Genomic DNA, 15,695 nt, shown 5'->3' with positions numbered 1-15,695 from the left:
CTATCCACACAGACAAGAAAGCACTATTTAGAGTTCTGTTTACTATTTGTGACATATTTTGTGACTAGTTTGTGACTATTTGTGGCTATATTTAAAAAACATTATTAAAAAAAAAGTTATGGACACCTGCTTTTGACATTGTGCCCGAATGCTTCCTGCTACACGGAACTACAGAGTTTGTGCCACCACTAAGATAAATGATATCAAGGGAAAAAATTTACAGAAGTACTTCAAGGTACCAGTAGAACTGGAAGAATATCATCTTGAACCAAGACAAAACCTGTAAAAACATACAGATAAACAGAGACACAAACAGGTATTCTTAAAACCATTTCGTATTTTTGTATTGTAAAATAAAGATTAATTTTTAATTCAAACATCCAATTTTTTTCATAGAATAGCATTTCTTGAGTATAGATAGGTTCAGCTTCAAGTATACTGTCATCTGTTAGTTAATGCAAGTATAGGTTTATACATCCTGTGTTTCACATTATTATCTTTGTTCTGCTCCTGCTGTGCCTTGTGGCTAAATAGGTTTTCTGAAAGTCAGTGGCAACAGATGTGCTCAATCTGCAGACAGCAAAAGAAGTGACTTCTGTAACAATTATAATCGCACTGTTCACAAACTGGCCCATGTCTGCGATAAACCCAGTTCTCTATTATGTCCACAAACAGTACATCATATCTTCTCATTAAAAATATAAAAGTAAGACCAAACTGATAACTCTGAATTCTCCATGTTTGACAGCCTTGGTGTTAAGAGTCATAAAATCTGTCTCCCAGCTTTAACGCACCGAGTCCATGGTATACACCGTGACTGACCTGTGTGAGCACCCCCTTCACTTTTAGTAACATAAACTGAAATTAGAATCCCTGTCTCGAGGAGCTTACAATCGCAATTATTTCACATGCCTGAATCCTTATGTTTAAAGTTGTTTCAGTTGCCGAGCCAAGCAGCTGAAGATTTTCAAGCCAGATTTACAATTGCCTCTGCAGCCCTAATTCTACTTTCCTAATGTCTATCTTGTGCACTGAAAGAGGTCCTTTAGGAAAAGTGGTAATGAGATCAGCGAGTGTATAACTAAAAACTGCACCGCGATGCACGTACACAATGGGGCCGGATCAAGCTTACACAAACGCTGTAAAGCTTCGGGATCCCAGCATCCCAATACCTCGCTTTGAAACCGATCTGCTAATTAATGTTTTTTCTTGCGCTGAACGACCCCGGCACTTCTTTTTTGCCCCCACAAGAAAGGCAAATTTCACAGCACAAAATGGTGCAAAAGTTACTATATACAAAATGGTGACAAAGCTTCCCTCTCCTGGCGAGTAGTAAGTTCTGACCGTTCAGCAGGAGCCTTATGCCGGAGCCGTATTCCCAGCCACGCCGGCTGACCCAAAACGCCAGCAGCAGTGCTGGGCAGGAGGGGGGGACCTCCCGCTGCCGATGAGGTCCCCATCACCTCTCCCTCTGCCTTCCCTCTCCTCCATGGCTGCCCAAAAGGGCTGGGGGTTCTCACCAGAACGGTGCCCCTTACTACAAACAGCAAAGGTGATGGAGTTTCTTGCACTTAAAAGAAAAAAAAAAAAAAAAAAAAAAAAAGGGGGGGGCAAGAATTTTTTTATAGGGGAAGGCGTTAGGCAACCCTAACCACAAGGTCACCGCTGGCCCCCTCTGCAACTACAAGTGGGCCCATAAACTAACACAGTCAGTGAGGCAGCATCACGGCAATTAGCATCTTTCAAAGACAGAAAAACGCTTTTATGTTTAAGCACTGTAGAGCACAGCCTTTTGCCAGTAGAAACAGAGCGTACGTCTTAATTTAAAAGTTTGCTCAGCATGTTTTGTGCTACTTCCTGCGTCTTAAGCATCTGTCTGAACTGCCAAAACAAGTGGGGGGAAAACAACACTTTCCTTTGCTTATGAACGGCAAAACCAGGGTGAAATGGAAGTTCTTGTCCTCATGCATGTTGTTCTGCAGTTGCAGGGGGAAAGGTTATTTCAACAGTAACTTGCAGAGAAGTGGCAACAGCAAACTTCCCAGCAATTAACAGTACCTATCCACAGAAAGGCTAACATCTATATCATGAGGAAAAGAAAGCACAGAATTTAGTTTCAGAACTTAGCAGTTATTACTAAGTAAAAGGTTTCTGGTTTAACTGCAGAATAACACATTTTCTAACTTTTCATAAGCTTCTAAGCTTTTCTGCTGGCTTCAGAGGCTAAATAACCTAAAACTGGGACAAACAAGCCTCAGTTGTCAAACTGATTTGACAACCTATTTTTTAAATTTTGCGACTTTGATGGAAAAGCCACTTGTTTTTCTCTTCCTCCTTAATAGTCCTGTCTGAGCTGCAGTCTTCAAAATTTCACTTCTAATCTCTCTCATTTTGAAGTTTTCCAGTTCAGTTCTGACTACCCACTGCCTGTATCTCTATTAAATCTTTCCTACTGTTTATAATGGAGAACAAATTCAGCTGGTATAATTTTAGCTGGCTCTCCAGCTATTCTTCAAACAGAAGACAATATACACTCAACTACTGACTGCGTTAAAAAAATAAAACATGCACACATGCATGCACACATATTCACACTAAGCCCAGACCATTGCCAAGAGGGGAAAAAAAAAAAAAAAAAAAAAAGAGTAGTTTTCCATTACACAGGTAGCGCATATACAAACCAATTCTCTGTGATATACGTGTTTTATGGCCGTGAAGATGAAAAACGGTCAAAACTCTGCCCTAAATTAAACAAATTGATTCCCATCTTTACCCCTTTACCAAAATAATTTACTAAGGCTTAAGAAGCAACCAGACTCAGGGCTGGGATGTCGTACAGCCCATATATTAACTCAGTCAGCAATAAATCTCCCCTTACTCTCCATACTACTTTCTTAAATAGCTCACTATAAAGCCCCAACCTAATTAAAAACAGCTTTCTCGGCAACAGTGGCCTTGATTTCACTTATTTACACATTAACTGCAGCCTCCGTTTGGCCAATCCAGTCTATTCCCTGTACCACGCAGGGCCTTTTATCTGCCCTGGACAGCATTTTCTCCAGCAGATGAAGTAGATGCCGATTGATTTGCTGTCGAGCATGGTAAATTAATAGCAACAAATTGCTGAGGGCCCCATCTCGCTGCTCCACCATGCTTCGGCAGTTTTGCTTTATTTGCTCCATGATGGGCAGCAGTCAGGCCTCTTCAAGTCAATTTCTTCTTAACAACCTGCAATACTTTTCAATGGTGAAAATAGAGCCGTTCCTTGTAAGTCAGAAATCAATATCCTATTGCCCTTAGAAAATGCTAAACAAGCAGTATTGGCAATCCACTTGGTACTAGAGGGTATCAGATATAATGCAAATCCATACTGCTTCCCTCCTCGTAGTTATTACAGTTTGCTAAAAGGTTCCTAATGCCATTTATCATCATTTACCATCGACTACTGCAGCTATGATTATGATATCCTATCAGCTAGCAGAGCCCTTTCATTTCTATCCAATTAATATTTTAGCAGCACTCAAATGGTTGTTGCCCAAGTCTTGTAATAAAATTTACATGGATTGGACTGAATTTTTTTTTTTACTGTGATCTTAAAAAGTCATTTCATTTATTTTTTAATACCCAGCTTCTTAAAAGATCTGAATTTTCTTCCAAAAATGCTGAAATCCAATGTTCTAGCACGTGAATTAGTTCAAAGACGGAGGTCTAGCCAAAAAGAGCGACTCAGAATTTACGTATTGCCACCCCCAAAAAACATAATCGAAGTAAAAAGTGAATGCTGTAGCCTATTTATGCTTTCCATCAGTCCCATTCACAAATACGTTGTCTGTAGCCAAATACAGACACTTATTTTAAGCGATAATTACAATTCTGAATTAAAACCTTCAGCAAGCATGTTTGATTACAGCAATTTAAATAAACTGTTTACCGTAACATTAAAATAGCCTAATTTCAGAAATTAAACCAAATGACCACCACCACCAAGTAGCAACAGTATATTAGAAACACAGAGCAGCGCGTCAACTATTCATTCATAAACTGTCCGCTGAGCCTCTTAAAAACGAATGTTGAAAAAGCAACTTAGTAAGAAATGGGCATCTTCAGACCACACTCAAACATTCATATTTATGCTAATATTGAAATTTAAAACTGTAGGGAAGTATCTGCTCATACTGCAACCCAAAACCCCTCAACTCAAAGCCTTTTTTTTTTTGGAATGTGTCTATTTTGAAGCTCTATTGATCCTAGAAGAGAATATCAAAAATTAGCTTACTATTTTAGGCTATAACACCACATGTCACAACATACCCCACACTTGTCTTTAAAAAAAAATACAAATGACTAATTCTACCAGTCTAATGCTATTTACTCAGTTACCAAAATTTAAATTAATTATGTTCTCAAACATAATTGTTAAAAATTGGCAACATTATGCAGGCTTAATTAAGATTAAATCCAATTTACTAAATGTACTTTAATTGGTACTAATTACATTAGCTTTCCTTTCAGAATGACAAATTCCCCATAGGTTTCACTTTAATAGTCTTCTATCAAAATCAACACAGGATGACTGATGATGAGCATCACACGAGGGGTGGGAAAAGAGATGCTCTTCCCCCCTCTCCCCCCCCAGACGCACAGGCACACACGCTACCGCTGCTCTCTGCGCGTTTATCCTTTTATCAATTTGCTAAGTCACAGAGTCATGACTCCATCACAGCCATCATTTTCTGTTCCAGTGAAAAATTTCTCTAAAAATAAATACTCTGTGGCTGGGAGCAGCCAAGAAGAACAGAGGCTTTAACAGAAAAATACACAAAGGTTTCAAATATCAGGGCCACCAATTACTAGGGTACTTCCAAGGACTCCAGGGAGTCCTGCTCTTGAACCCTTTGAGACGCAAATCTAATAAGTGAATAAGCCTAACCTGATCTTGAGAACTAGGCCCAATTACGCCGAAGGGCAACTTCACTGCATTATTGCCTGCTTTCCATTACAAGGGCATCCAGCGAGTACATCTGGAAAAGAACCTGAGGAACCAAGGCTGTCTGCCCAGAAAAACAAATAAAGACAGATATGCCTCTGTGCTAAAGTGAAAAAAAGAAAGAAAATATAATAAGTAGGTGGTTTGCAGGGCTGTCTGTATTTCATAATGTGATAAACTGCCCTCAGGATTTTTGATATGATTGAATTTAGAAAGCTGGGGGGGGGGGGGGGGGGAGGAGAAGGGTGAATCACTCAATTTCAGCCGAGTAAAATTCAAAGATGGGAGAGGAAGAGAAGGGAATTTAAGGTGGAAGACTTAAAAAGCTTCACGCACATCAAATGAAGCAATCAACGCTATCTATATAATATACCAAATTGGACCCTCACGCTGTGATCATAAAGCAAGATGGGAAATATTTTGCAGTTGCTGAAGCACGAGGAGAAAGGAAAAGAAAAAAACGCTATGGCAATAGAAGGGGAGACATGAGAGATATGAAATTGATATCAGATTTAAGAATGATAGCGAACAAGTTTCTTAGCCGCAGCTAATTTGAATCAACATCTGACAAAATATTTAAGTGTTTTGCATGAGAGTATGATACTTAAACTACTAATTTGAACAGACTGAACAGTAATGGAAAAAGGTGTTTAATTAAAACCCAGTCCTTTGTAATCCCCACACTTAGTTGTAACTAAGTATTTAATTTCTCCAGAATACCACCGATGACTCCATCACCATAACTGCATACAACTTCTGAAGTAAAGCATTTAGAAACTGAAAGTTAAAAGGGGTTTCACTGTGCGTTTTTTCCCCACGCTTAAAGCAATTTAATTCCACATTGCACTTGCAAGCCGATTTTGTCCCACAGAGTTTTGTGCAGTCAGTGTAAGTCTACATACAACTAATTGCTGTAAAAACAGGGTACCTAGAAACATAAACAAGTTTGACTGCAATGCTTGCTTTCAAACGCCTGTAAGAATGTGCTATGTAGGTGGTCTGTAAGGACTCTGGTCTCTGTGAATTGTTTCCATATCTACTACTTTACTGATTGGGGGGGGGGGGGGGTGTTTGGGTTTTATTTTGTTGGGTTTTGGTCTTTTTAAATGGGACTTGAAACAATCTGGCTATTCATTTGAGAACAGACCCAACACCTCTGAGAGTCAGTGAGTGGGTCCTTCCACCAGCACCCACAACCTGAATCAAGGTCCAAAGAGTCACCACGTACGTACGATCTGATCAGCTGCAATCATAGCCTTTTCCTCTCAACCGTTTGTTAAACACACTTCTTGAGTCTTCACGGTACCTGTGAGGACATCTGAATTCAACAGGTCTACATATATGTCTGTAAAATAATGTGTATGTACAAGGCCCCATAACTTTAGAGCTGCAGATGTGAAATGCTTTGAAGCAGGAAATCCCACTGCCTTCGTATTTGTATGCCATCTAAGTGCCAATGGCCCTAATCAGTACTGTGGCATTGGGATGCTAATGGAATACAAAATATAATAAATAATAAATAACATGAAAAAACATTTGACTTGTATGTCTGCTCTCAACAAGATAAAGAAATCCTATTTCCACAACCCAGAGAAGTTCCAAATCCCTAACTTTGAACAGAAATGCATACAAACCAATTTTCAGATGGTCTTTCTTCTCCCATCCAACCATTTCTTTATTTCTGCAGTTTACACTCCCCAGCAATGCTGGCAAATTGCTCAACCATTTGCTAAAATGAGTTGTCAGTATTAAAGTCCACCATATAAAAAGTTCCCTCAATGGAAAAGAGGTCAGATGTTTAATTCATTCTCCTCTAGAGAAGGTTAAGAACACACATTACCGAATAAGAAACTCTGATTTACACTACCATGCTCCATCTGACTAATCTCCTGCTAATCTTGGCCTAAGTGCTAGACTTCAAGGCACAAAACCGAGCATGCTAACACCCTCGCAGAAAGCTCATTTACTCTTTCGTGTTTGAGATGCTAAGACACTGGTTTTGGACAAAGGTCCAAGTAAGCAGCCTGAGGGAAACACGGACATGGCTGTGCATCAATTGCTTCTGCAGCTCCAGCTTAAATCAGTCCAGGTTAACTGAAGAGAACAGTCTTTTCCACACTCAAATACAAATCTCTCGACACCTAATATGCATTCATGATGTAGCTATCATCCCAAAAAGTAAACCCCAAAGGTTTGAGGTCAGACAGATCTGAAGGTACAACCCACATACCCATCCCTACTCACATACAGCCTCCCCGTGCAGTACAGCACCGCTTGCATGTGCGGAGATTGCATGTGGAAAGTCAACCGAATAATGCACAACCGGTAGCCAAGACCATAACCTATGCAGAGCCCATATACCATATACAAGATGGAAGTTTCAGGGCCAGGTTAAGTACAAAAAAAATTTCCCATGCACTCAAGCATGCAATTAAAGCAAGTCACACAGAATACACATCTGTTTTAAGACTGATGGGAGAAATTACACAGAGCATTCTTACACAAAACAAATTTTCTACCTACCTGTTTATGCATCTCTATATTCAGACCATAGGACATCTCGTAATACTAAGAAAGAAGAAGACGACTCTATTAGACCTTGCAATTGTGAAAACCATTCCAAAATTCACTTTGACTCAAGCATCATCTGTACAGAGACATACAGACCTAAAAACATTTACTGGCCTTGAAGAGCTCCTGGAATTCAAAAGAGCATTTCACAGCAACTTTTTTTTTTTTCTTTATCTACATTGCTTTGTGTCAAATTTACAAACAGCAGCCATAAAACAGGGAAAAAAACAGACAACAAAAAATTCACAAAAAGTAATCACAACCAGAGTTAAAGATTAGAAGCAGAAAAAAAGCCACACAGAAAATGCTTAAGATGTTATTCCCTAGCACACATAAAAGATGCAAAAAAACCCGCCCGAAGTGCTTGAAGCCAGACACACATATAAATCAGCACTGTCTAACAGACCGGTTATTCAATATTTTAAATTAAAAACAAAAAAGCTGCAATTAAATTGCAGGGATGCAAAAAATGAGAGAGCACAGAAATTCAGAGCCAAGGCAGATACACCAATCTAAGTATGTCCTGTTGTACCCGAGTATTGCGGGGAACTCAGTTCAGGGTGTAATGTTAGTACCAAACAATCTCCAAGACTTAGGTGTATCAGGCATGAAAAAGACAACTGCAAGCCTTAACATTCGCTTGTGCTCTTGGTTAAGAATTTTTCAAGGTTATTTACCCTTTTTGTAAATACAAGAGTGTTATTTGTCACGTACATATGCAAAACGGCTAATCCTTCATAGATGTACAAGAGAGCCGATAACAGGAGCTCCTCTGGAGTTATCATGATCCATCACACAATTATGTAGTCAGAGGTGTCTTCCTATGCACGTTATTTAACCAGACAGACCTCAACCATTGAGGAAATCCCTTTCACAGCCGAGATCCCTGCCATTCTGAATTTAGTGAAACAATGACCCCGCTGCCCATGTGCAACAGTTCTTCTAGGAAGCAGGCTTCAGGTTTGTATGTACAATTCTGGCTGACTCCCATCACAGAAAAAAAGATTATCCCGAACCATTTTACAGAGATGTGATCGTTGGGAGAAGTCAGCAAAAGCGCGAACATCGTCCCCAGGTACACTACGAAAGTTGTACGCAGCTTTAAAGGGCTGACGAGTAATCTGCTAGCATTTGGAAGAAATATCCCCAATTGCTTAAAAGGTTAAAAAGCAGGTTTCACGCAGAAACTAACCGCTGCAAACAAGTTATAAACCCCTGAAACTAAGGATTTATAATGGAAGCACTGATGCAACCTCAACAACAGCAGCGCTACCATAATCTTTCTGTTCGCCTCCAGCAATCCGAATGTATTTCGGTCTCAGTATACCAAGCTAATAGACATTTTGAATTTGTTATGCAGCTTGCTTACCATGACATAATGTCGCTGCATCTCTGTCTTCTCACTGGCCAGTTTTTCACATTCTAGCTTTAAGCTGTTCAGGACATAAAAAGGAAAAAGCATGGGTACTTTATAACACCAAAATGACATTCTTCTGAGCACAGGTTACTCCCCTTTTCAAGCATTTCTCCAACACACAAATAGAAATGTGCATTCCAGCTCTTGCTTGGGAGTTCAGGGTGGGGTTTGTAGTTTTCCTCTTTCAAGAGATATTGTGCAACATCCTCATCTCCTAAGCCAACTGCATATGGTACAGAAGAGAGTATTTTTCTCTGACAAAAAAAGCCCAACAGTGGTTCACAGAAGAAGCACGCAGGGGTTCATACCTATAACCGCCACTTACAAACCCATAATTTGGGTTTCGGAGTTTTTACTTAAATGAGTTTTAGAAACAGCTCTTGCTTTCACTCAGCCCACAGAGGAATCAAACACGTATCACCACTTCAAGGAGCAAAAAGTTGCTGGGGTGTTTTGCTTTGTTTTGTTTTTTGGGTTTTTTTTGCTGTTACTGATGACAGAACTACAAGGAAAATACTGCAGGTAATTTAAGGAATACCGTGGTAAACGTGAACACCCCCGCTGGTTTTTTTGTTTGTTTTCGGAAGCCCGGTAAGCAATCCTGCTAGAAGTCACTTGTCACTTTGAGGACACGGCGGTCTTCCACCTAAGGATAATGAAATAGCTCGCCGCCTCACTTCCAGGTTATCAGCACTTGACATGTCAATGAAAGGCGCGAGGGGGCCGAGCCAAGACAAGATGCGCGTCCTGAGCGGCATTTTGAAGAAAAGCAGAGAAGGAGCCCAGCCAGCCAGATATTTGTCCATCAACCCCCGCCCGCCCCCAGAAAAAGAAAAACAACCACCACGAACCGGAGCGCGGGGGAAAGCAAGAAAATCCGCTCGCACCGTTCGGCTCGGGGCCCCCGCGAGCCCCCGCCCCGCGGGCCGGCAGCGGCGGCGGGATGCGGAGGGGCCGGCGGAGGAGCGCCCGGCTTGGGGGGTCCCGCGCCCCCGCCCCGCCGCCCCCCCCGGGCAGCGGCGGCGGCAAGCGGCGAGGGGCGAGCCCGCGCGGGGCTGGGGGGAAGTAGGCAGCGTTACCTGTGGTACTGAGCCTGCAAAAACTGAAACTCCTCCTTAATCCGATCGCAGGACTCGGAAATGGTGAATTTAAAGGGCTGCGCTGGCTGGTGAGGAGCCTGCAAGCAAGCAACAGCGGGTCTTTTACTCGCCCCCTCTCGCTCGCCCGCCCGCTGCTCCCCCCGCCCGGCCGCCCCCCGCCCCCCCCCGCCGCGGCCCTCGCACCCGGGCTCCCGGAGGCGCAGCCCCCCGGGCCCCCGCCCGCCCGAGGCGCCCCGGGCTGCTGCCCCGACGGGGCCGCCGGCGGCGCGGGGCCGCCGCGGGGGGAGGCGTCGCCCGCTCGGACCCCCCGCACCGGCCGCGGCCGCAGCCGCGGGACGAGCGCCGGCACCGCCGCGCACCGGGCGGGGGCAACTCCGAGGAGCCAACCCCGGCCCGGGGCGGCGGCGGCGGCGCGGCGGACAACAATAAGAAAATGGCTACAACTCCGCGGTGCCCGCGCCGGAGCGCTGCCCGCGGGGCCGCCGCCGCCACTCACCGGGTGCCGGGTCTGCGGGTACATCTTGCTCAGGTCGCGGATCATCCACGCCGCTTCGGGGGGCGCTGACGGCCGGAGCGGCGGGGATCAGGGCTGCAGGCGCGGCGGCGGCGGGCAGGGACGCCCCGGCCCCGCCGCCCCGGGGCTGGCGGGGCACCGCCGGCAGCAGCGAGGCGCGGCGGCGACGGCGGCGTCCGCGGCGCGCGGGGGCCGCTGCCACATCCCCCGGGGGCGGTCAGCGGGCGGCGCCGACCGGCTCTCCCGAGCGCCGCCGCTCCGCGGGCTCCGGCGGGTTGCGAGCCCCGTGCGGCGGCGGGCGAGGAGGAGCAGGAGGAGGGCGGGGAAAGCCCCTCCGCCGGCGCCGGTGCGCGCTCCGCCAGAGATCCCCGCCGGCAGTTTCCTCCCCTCCTGCAAACTTTTACTGCTGCCGGCGGCTCTCCCGCCCCCGGCGCCGAGCGGAGCGGAGCGGGGCGCGGAGAGGAGCGGAGCGCGGCGGGAGGGCGGCTGCGGCGGGCGGGCGGGCGGGCAGGCGGCTGCCCCGCTTGGCGCTGCCGCCGCGGAGGTGCGGTGCGGTGCCCTTTTGTGTGGCGGGCTGGTCCTCGCTCCTACCGGCCGGACCGCAGCTCCCCCGCTAGCGCTGCTGGGCCGCTCTTTTTTCGTTCTTTTTGGTTTTTTTTTAATTTAAAAAAAAATTAAAAAGAGAGCGAGAAAGATGAAAAAGAAGATACGGTCCGGGCTGCTTTATTTATGTCTTTTTTTTTTTTCCTCTTTTTTCCCTCCTCGCCTTTCGAAACTCCGGGAAGTGGCGGCGGCAGCAGCGGCGGCGCCGCGCGGAGCGGAGCGCAGCCCCGCGCTCGGCCCGGCCCGGCCCGGCCCAGCCCAGCCCTGCCCGGCCCGGCCCAGCCCGGCCCGCCGCCGCCGCTCCGCGCCGCTCCCACAGCACGCTCTGGCGAGGTGACTCCTTTGACCAAATTTAGCAGCGGCGGGTCATTAACATTCTGATACATATTCACGCCGCCGGAAGGCCGCCGCCCGCGGGGCACCCTGGGAGCCGCAGTCCTCCCGGCGCCCCCTCTCCCCGCCCTGCCCGCGCGCCGCCGCGCTCGGGACTTCTCCTCCCGTCGGGCAGCGCGGCGCCGCCCGCGCCCCCCTCGCGCGCCTCCGCCGCCGCTCCGCCCACGGAGGGCGTCGCCGGCGACCAATCGGCGGCGGCCGCACATTAATCGCCGTTCTGTATTAATGCCCATCATTTCGCCGCTGACAAATGGGCGTACGGGCCCGAGGAGAGGGGGAGGGAGGGAGGGGGGGGCGGCCCCGGGCTCGGCCCCCACGTGGGGGCCTGACGCCGCGCGGGCCCGCAGCCAATCGGGCGGCTCCCCTGCCTCTCCGCTGCTGTCCGCCCGCCGCCCGAGGTGGAGCCTGCAGATCGCTGGCGTTCCGCGGCGCCGGCGTTCGAACAGGGGAAACATTTGTTCAGCCGTCAATCAAAGTAACGTGGGCCGGTGTCGGCTGTCGCTGCCGCCGATGCTGCTCCCGCCGCCTCCTGCGCGCGGGGCGGTGGCGCGGCGGGAGCGGGGGGCGCCCGCCCCCGCCTCCCGCCCCGCCCGCGGCCACCGCCGGCCGCCCGCCCCGCCAGGGACGCGCGCTAATTAGGGGGCAACGTCTCCTTAAAGAGACAGGCGCGGCGTGCCGCTGTGCCCCGCGGGCCGCGGCGGGCGGGCCGCCGTCTGCCGGCCGGGGTTCCCCGGCCCGTCGTGGGGTTCGTCGGAAGGAGCGGCGCTGCCGGCGGGGCAGGCGGGGGAGCTGCCCCCCGCCTTGCGTTCCGCGAGGGACGGGCCGTCCCCGAGAACTGCTGGCGGGGCGGGCGGGCGCCCTCCTGCCCTCCCCTCCCCGGGCTGCGCGGGGCCGGGGCCGGGGCCGGGGCAGGCCTCCCGTCGCTGCCGCCCGCTTCGGGCCGTTGACGCCCGGGAGGCGCCGAGGCCCAGGCGGTGGGGCCGAGGCGGGCGCCGGCGGGGCAGCCCCCGGCCGTTCGACGTCTCCTGCGCCGCCGTCTCCCCCCGCGCCCGTTGCCGCTGGGCCCCGCGGCGCGGCCTGGCCCGGCGGAGCGGTGCCGCGTTACGGCGGCTGAATGCGACGTGGTTTAAGGCGTTTTCCCTGCTGGCTTTGCCTAAGGGACTCGATCTTTACCCTGGGAAGCGGTTGCAGTGAGAGGGTGTTCGCTACTCGCGAGAGTAAGGCGTAAAGACTTGACCTTTAAATGTGCCTTGTAACGGTACGTCGGCCTTCGACGGGGCGTCTTCTGCCGGCGCCAGATGGGGCAGGGCGGCGGCTCCCAAGGGCCCCGTTTCTGGCGGCGCAATAAACGCACCTGGAGATACCCGTGGAAAGGAAGGGACAGGTAACTACGGCCGCGTCTCGCCAGCCGCTCGGCTGCGGCTGCCGCCGCTGCTGTGGCCTGCAGGCTGGGCAGCAGGCTCCGGGAAATGTCTTCCCCGGCCTGCCTTCACGTCGCATGCCGGCTGCGCCGCTGCCGCTGGCAAGCTGTAACACGAACGCCTGATTTCCCCAAAAAAACGGATTCTGCACCTAGTGGTGCTGTGTCCTGAAAAGGCCCCAGAACAATTTTTCCGCCGAGCCCCCCTGCAGACAGTGCCGTGTGGTGACGCACACGTGAGGGATGGGCTCAGGCTTCTTCTTTTTTTTTTTTTTCCCCTCTTTGTGCCTGTCATGCTTAGATTTGCCTTCAAGCAGTTTGTATTCCTGATGAGCTGCAGTTTAAACCTGCATACAAAATAGATGTGGTTTAGTCACGTCATTTTTGATGCCTGTATTCCAAATCTCAATACTTGCACTCAGCAATTAGTGCCCTAACGATGGTAGCTATTTAGATTTTTGTAATTGCGAAGTAGAGTTTGTAACCAAAATCTGCTTCTTCCATGGTGAGTGCTATAACTGCTAGCATCTGGAGTGGTTTGTGGCAACTGATTCCGAATCCTTTTGAAGCAATTTTTTGCCTAAAATGGCAAGTGGTCCAGTGGGAAACGGACCAAAACTTGTCCTTCTCACCTTCTGTTTTTATACCACCAAAAATGTCTACACATTAGGTATTGCAATACTCAGCCTACTTGCGTATTTTGTTTCTGCTGGAATTTTCATATTTACCAAGTTCATAATTGGTGTTTGAGTGGGATTTAGACCTCTAAATATTGTTTAAAGATTTGGAGATAAAACACCTGCCTAATTATGAAAACACCGCTTCTCATGTGTATGAGTCTTCCAGCACCAAAAATGTTTTTAAAAGGTTGGTCATGAGCACCCTTCACTAGGCTGCGGAGCACTTCCAACTCCTCTGAAACATAGGACGTTCACCATGTGCCAGGATCAAGTCTTGACATTCAGAAGTATGGCTGCCAAATCTGCAAATGCTTAAATGCCTGTCACCCAAGCGCTTGAAAGCTGTGCAAGAACAGAACAGAACAACTCACTCTGCAGAGCTGCAAACATCTCTGGAAACATGATGGGCGAGCTCAGTGGATTTTACCATCAAATCTGCAACCTGGAGAACAACGAGTCCAGTTATAAAATAAACACTATATCTGAAGAAATTGAATTCTGAAAATAACAGCAGGATTCTTTGTTCCTTGTCACCCTGCACGAGTTTGGCATGAGATACGGAGCTCCAAGTGGAAAGGTATTCAACACCTTAGAAGGCAAACGCGTACAGCTTTTTGGTCAAAGCAGCCCCTCTTCTTCTTTCGGAGGGCAATTTAGCAGCGATGTTCATTGAAGCTTCAGCACTGTTCACTCTTGCTTGCCCATTAGTCTTCAGTGAATTTGTGTGGCTAGAAGTAGGGCAGAGTTTGGCTTGCTAAGCTTTAGGAAAATGTATATACCTATATACTTAACTCTTTATGTAACTAATCACTGTGTATTTTTGCACAGTTTTGCAGCATTTTGGCAAGATCCATGAAACCCAGAAGTTTAAGAGAAAGTGCATTATAACTTGCCACTTTTAAATGATGTGAATTAAGATCAGAATGTCAATGTCATTCTATTTTCCTATCTTTTGTCACTTCTGACACAGCCTTGATGGGTCTTTAAATATAGGCTGTTTTGTATTTAAAGTTCCTTGTTTTTTCCTTCTTTTATGAAAAATCTTTTATGGTAGGTTATATAACCTGTACTATTATCTAGCAAGTGGAGAAGGTAGCTTTTAAATGTTTTACACATCTTGCTAAAGATTTCTTATAAGTGAATCGACTGCAAGAAATATTTAGGCAGTTTTATATGCACAGTAAGTGTGCTGAGTTTTGACTGGTGTAGAAAAACCTTTATGAAATATCACAGAGGAGCTAGGGGTTGCAAAACATCGTATCCATTCTTTTTCTCCTGTTATCAAGAAAAGCAACTGGTTATTTCAGTCCTATTAGTTCAGAACTAGGCTGCCTTTGTTTACATTCAAAGTCTAAGGTCTGAAATGAACAGAACAATTTGTGCTTATATATGTATTTTACAGGATAGGTGAAAAAGAAACTCTGCTTTCCAGCTAACATTTTTCTAACCCACTTTCGGACTCTGGTGATTTTTTTATAGTTGAGTCGTAACCTTAATACAGAGATTTATCAGTGCCAGAGGACCTTTAATAAAGGGTCCAATCCTGAGGCCATTTTGTATGTAACCCCACAGATTTCCTGTCTGGAATGACTGTAGCTGGAGACCAAGAGAGTTGTGCCTAGCACTGCAACTTATTACGGTTTATTTTGGGACCAAGTTACTGGGTCACCATGCTTTGTCAGCTGTGTACTCACACACACACACACACACACACACACACACACACACACAAATAAAGGTGTTAAACCGATAAATTAATCAGTTCAAAATGCCTCAGAGTAAATCTTACATCAGTACACATATTTAAGTGCACTGTGTAACAAGTGCTCTTCTTATCTTTCAAAAAGATAAATTCAGTGAGGTTTTCAGTTGAATTCGCACCAAGTTCTCCCTGCTTAAAACTTTTAATTACGGTGTTAAGCCAGGTTTTACTGGTAGAAGAATGTAACAGCATGATATGCAGTTTATGTTCTTGTGTTTTACAAGTGCTATCAAGTGACCCTGTCTCAG

General features: G+C 47.3%; 1 protein-coding gene across 6 annotated transcripts in view; it reads right to left on the bottom strand.

Moving 5' to 3' along the window:
• LOC142421709 (transducin-like enhancer protein 4) overlaps positions 1 to 11,429 on the bottom strand; it is a 101,600-nt gene extending 90,171 nt beyond the window's left edge. For all 6 annotated transcript variants that reach the window (XR_012778956.1, XM_075526702.1, XM_075526704.1 and 3 more), the window contains exons 1-4: positions 10,572 to 11,429; positions 10,055 to 10,152; positions 8,928 to 8,991; positions 7,511 to 7,555 (exon numbers count right to left, since the gene is read on the bottom strand). Coding sequence is in view for 5 of the 6 variants with exons in the window: in XM_075526702.1 (XP_075382817.1) it covers positions 7,511 to 7,555; positions 8,928 to 8,991; positions 10,055 to 10,152; positions 10,572 to 10,616 (252 nt within the window). In the remaining variant the exon portion in view is untranslated. The remainder of the gene's footprint in view (positions 1 to 7,510; positions 7,556 to 8,927; positions 8,992 to 10,054; positions 10,153 to 10,571) is intronic.
• Between the last annotated feature and the right edge of the window lie 4,266 nt (positions 11,430 to 15,695).

The sequence above is a fragment of the Mycteria americana genome, chromosome Z, assembly GCF_035582795.1.
Source record: "Mycteria americana isolate JAX WOST 10 ecotype Jacksonville Zoo and Gardens chromosome Z, USCA_MyAme_1.0, whole genome shotgun sequence".
Lineage (NCBI taxonomy): Eukaryota > Metazoa > Chordata > Aves > Ciconiiformes > Ciconiidae > Mycteria > Mycteria americana.
Note: the sequence above shows the minus strand (reverse complement) of the source record. Positions and strands in the feature narration are given on the sequence as shown.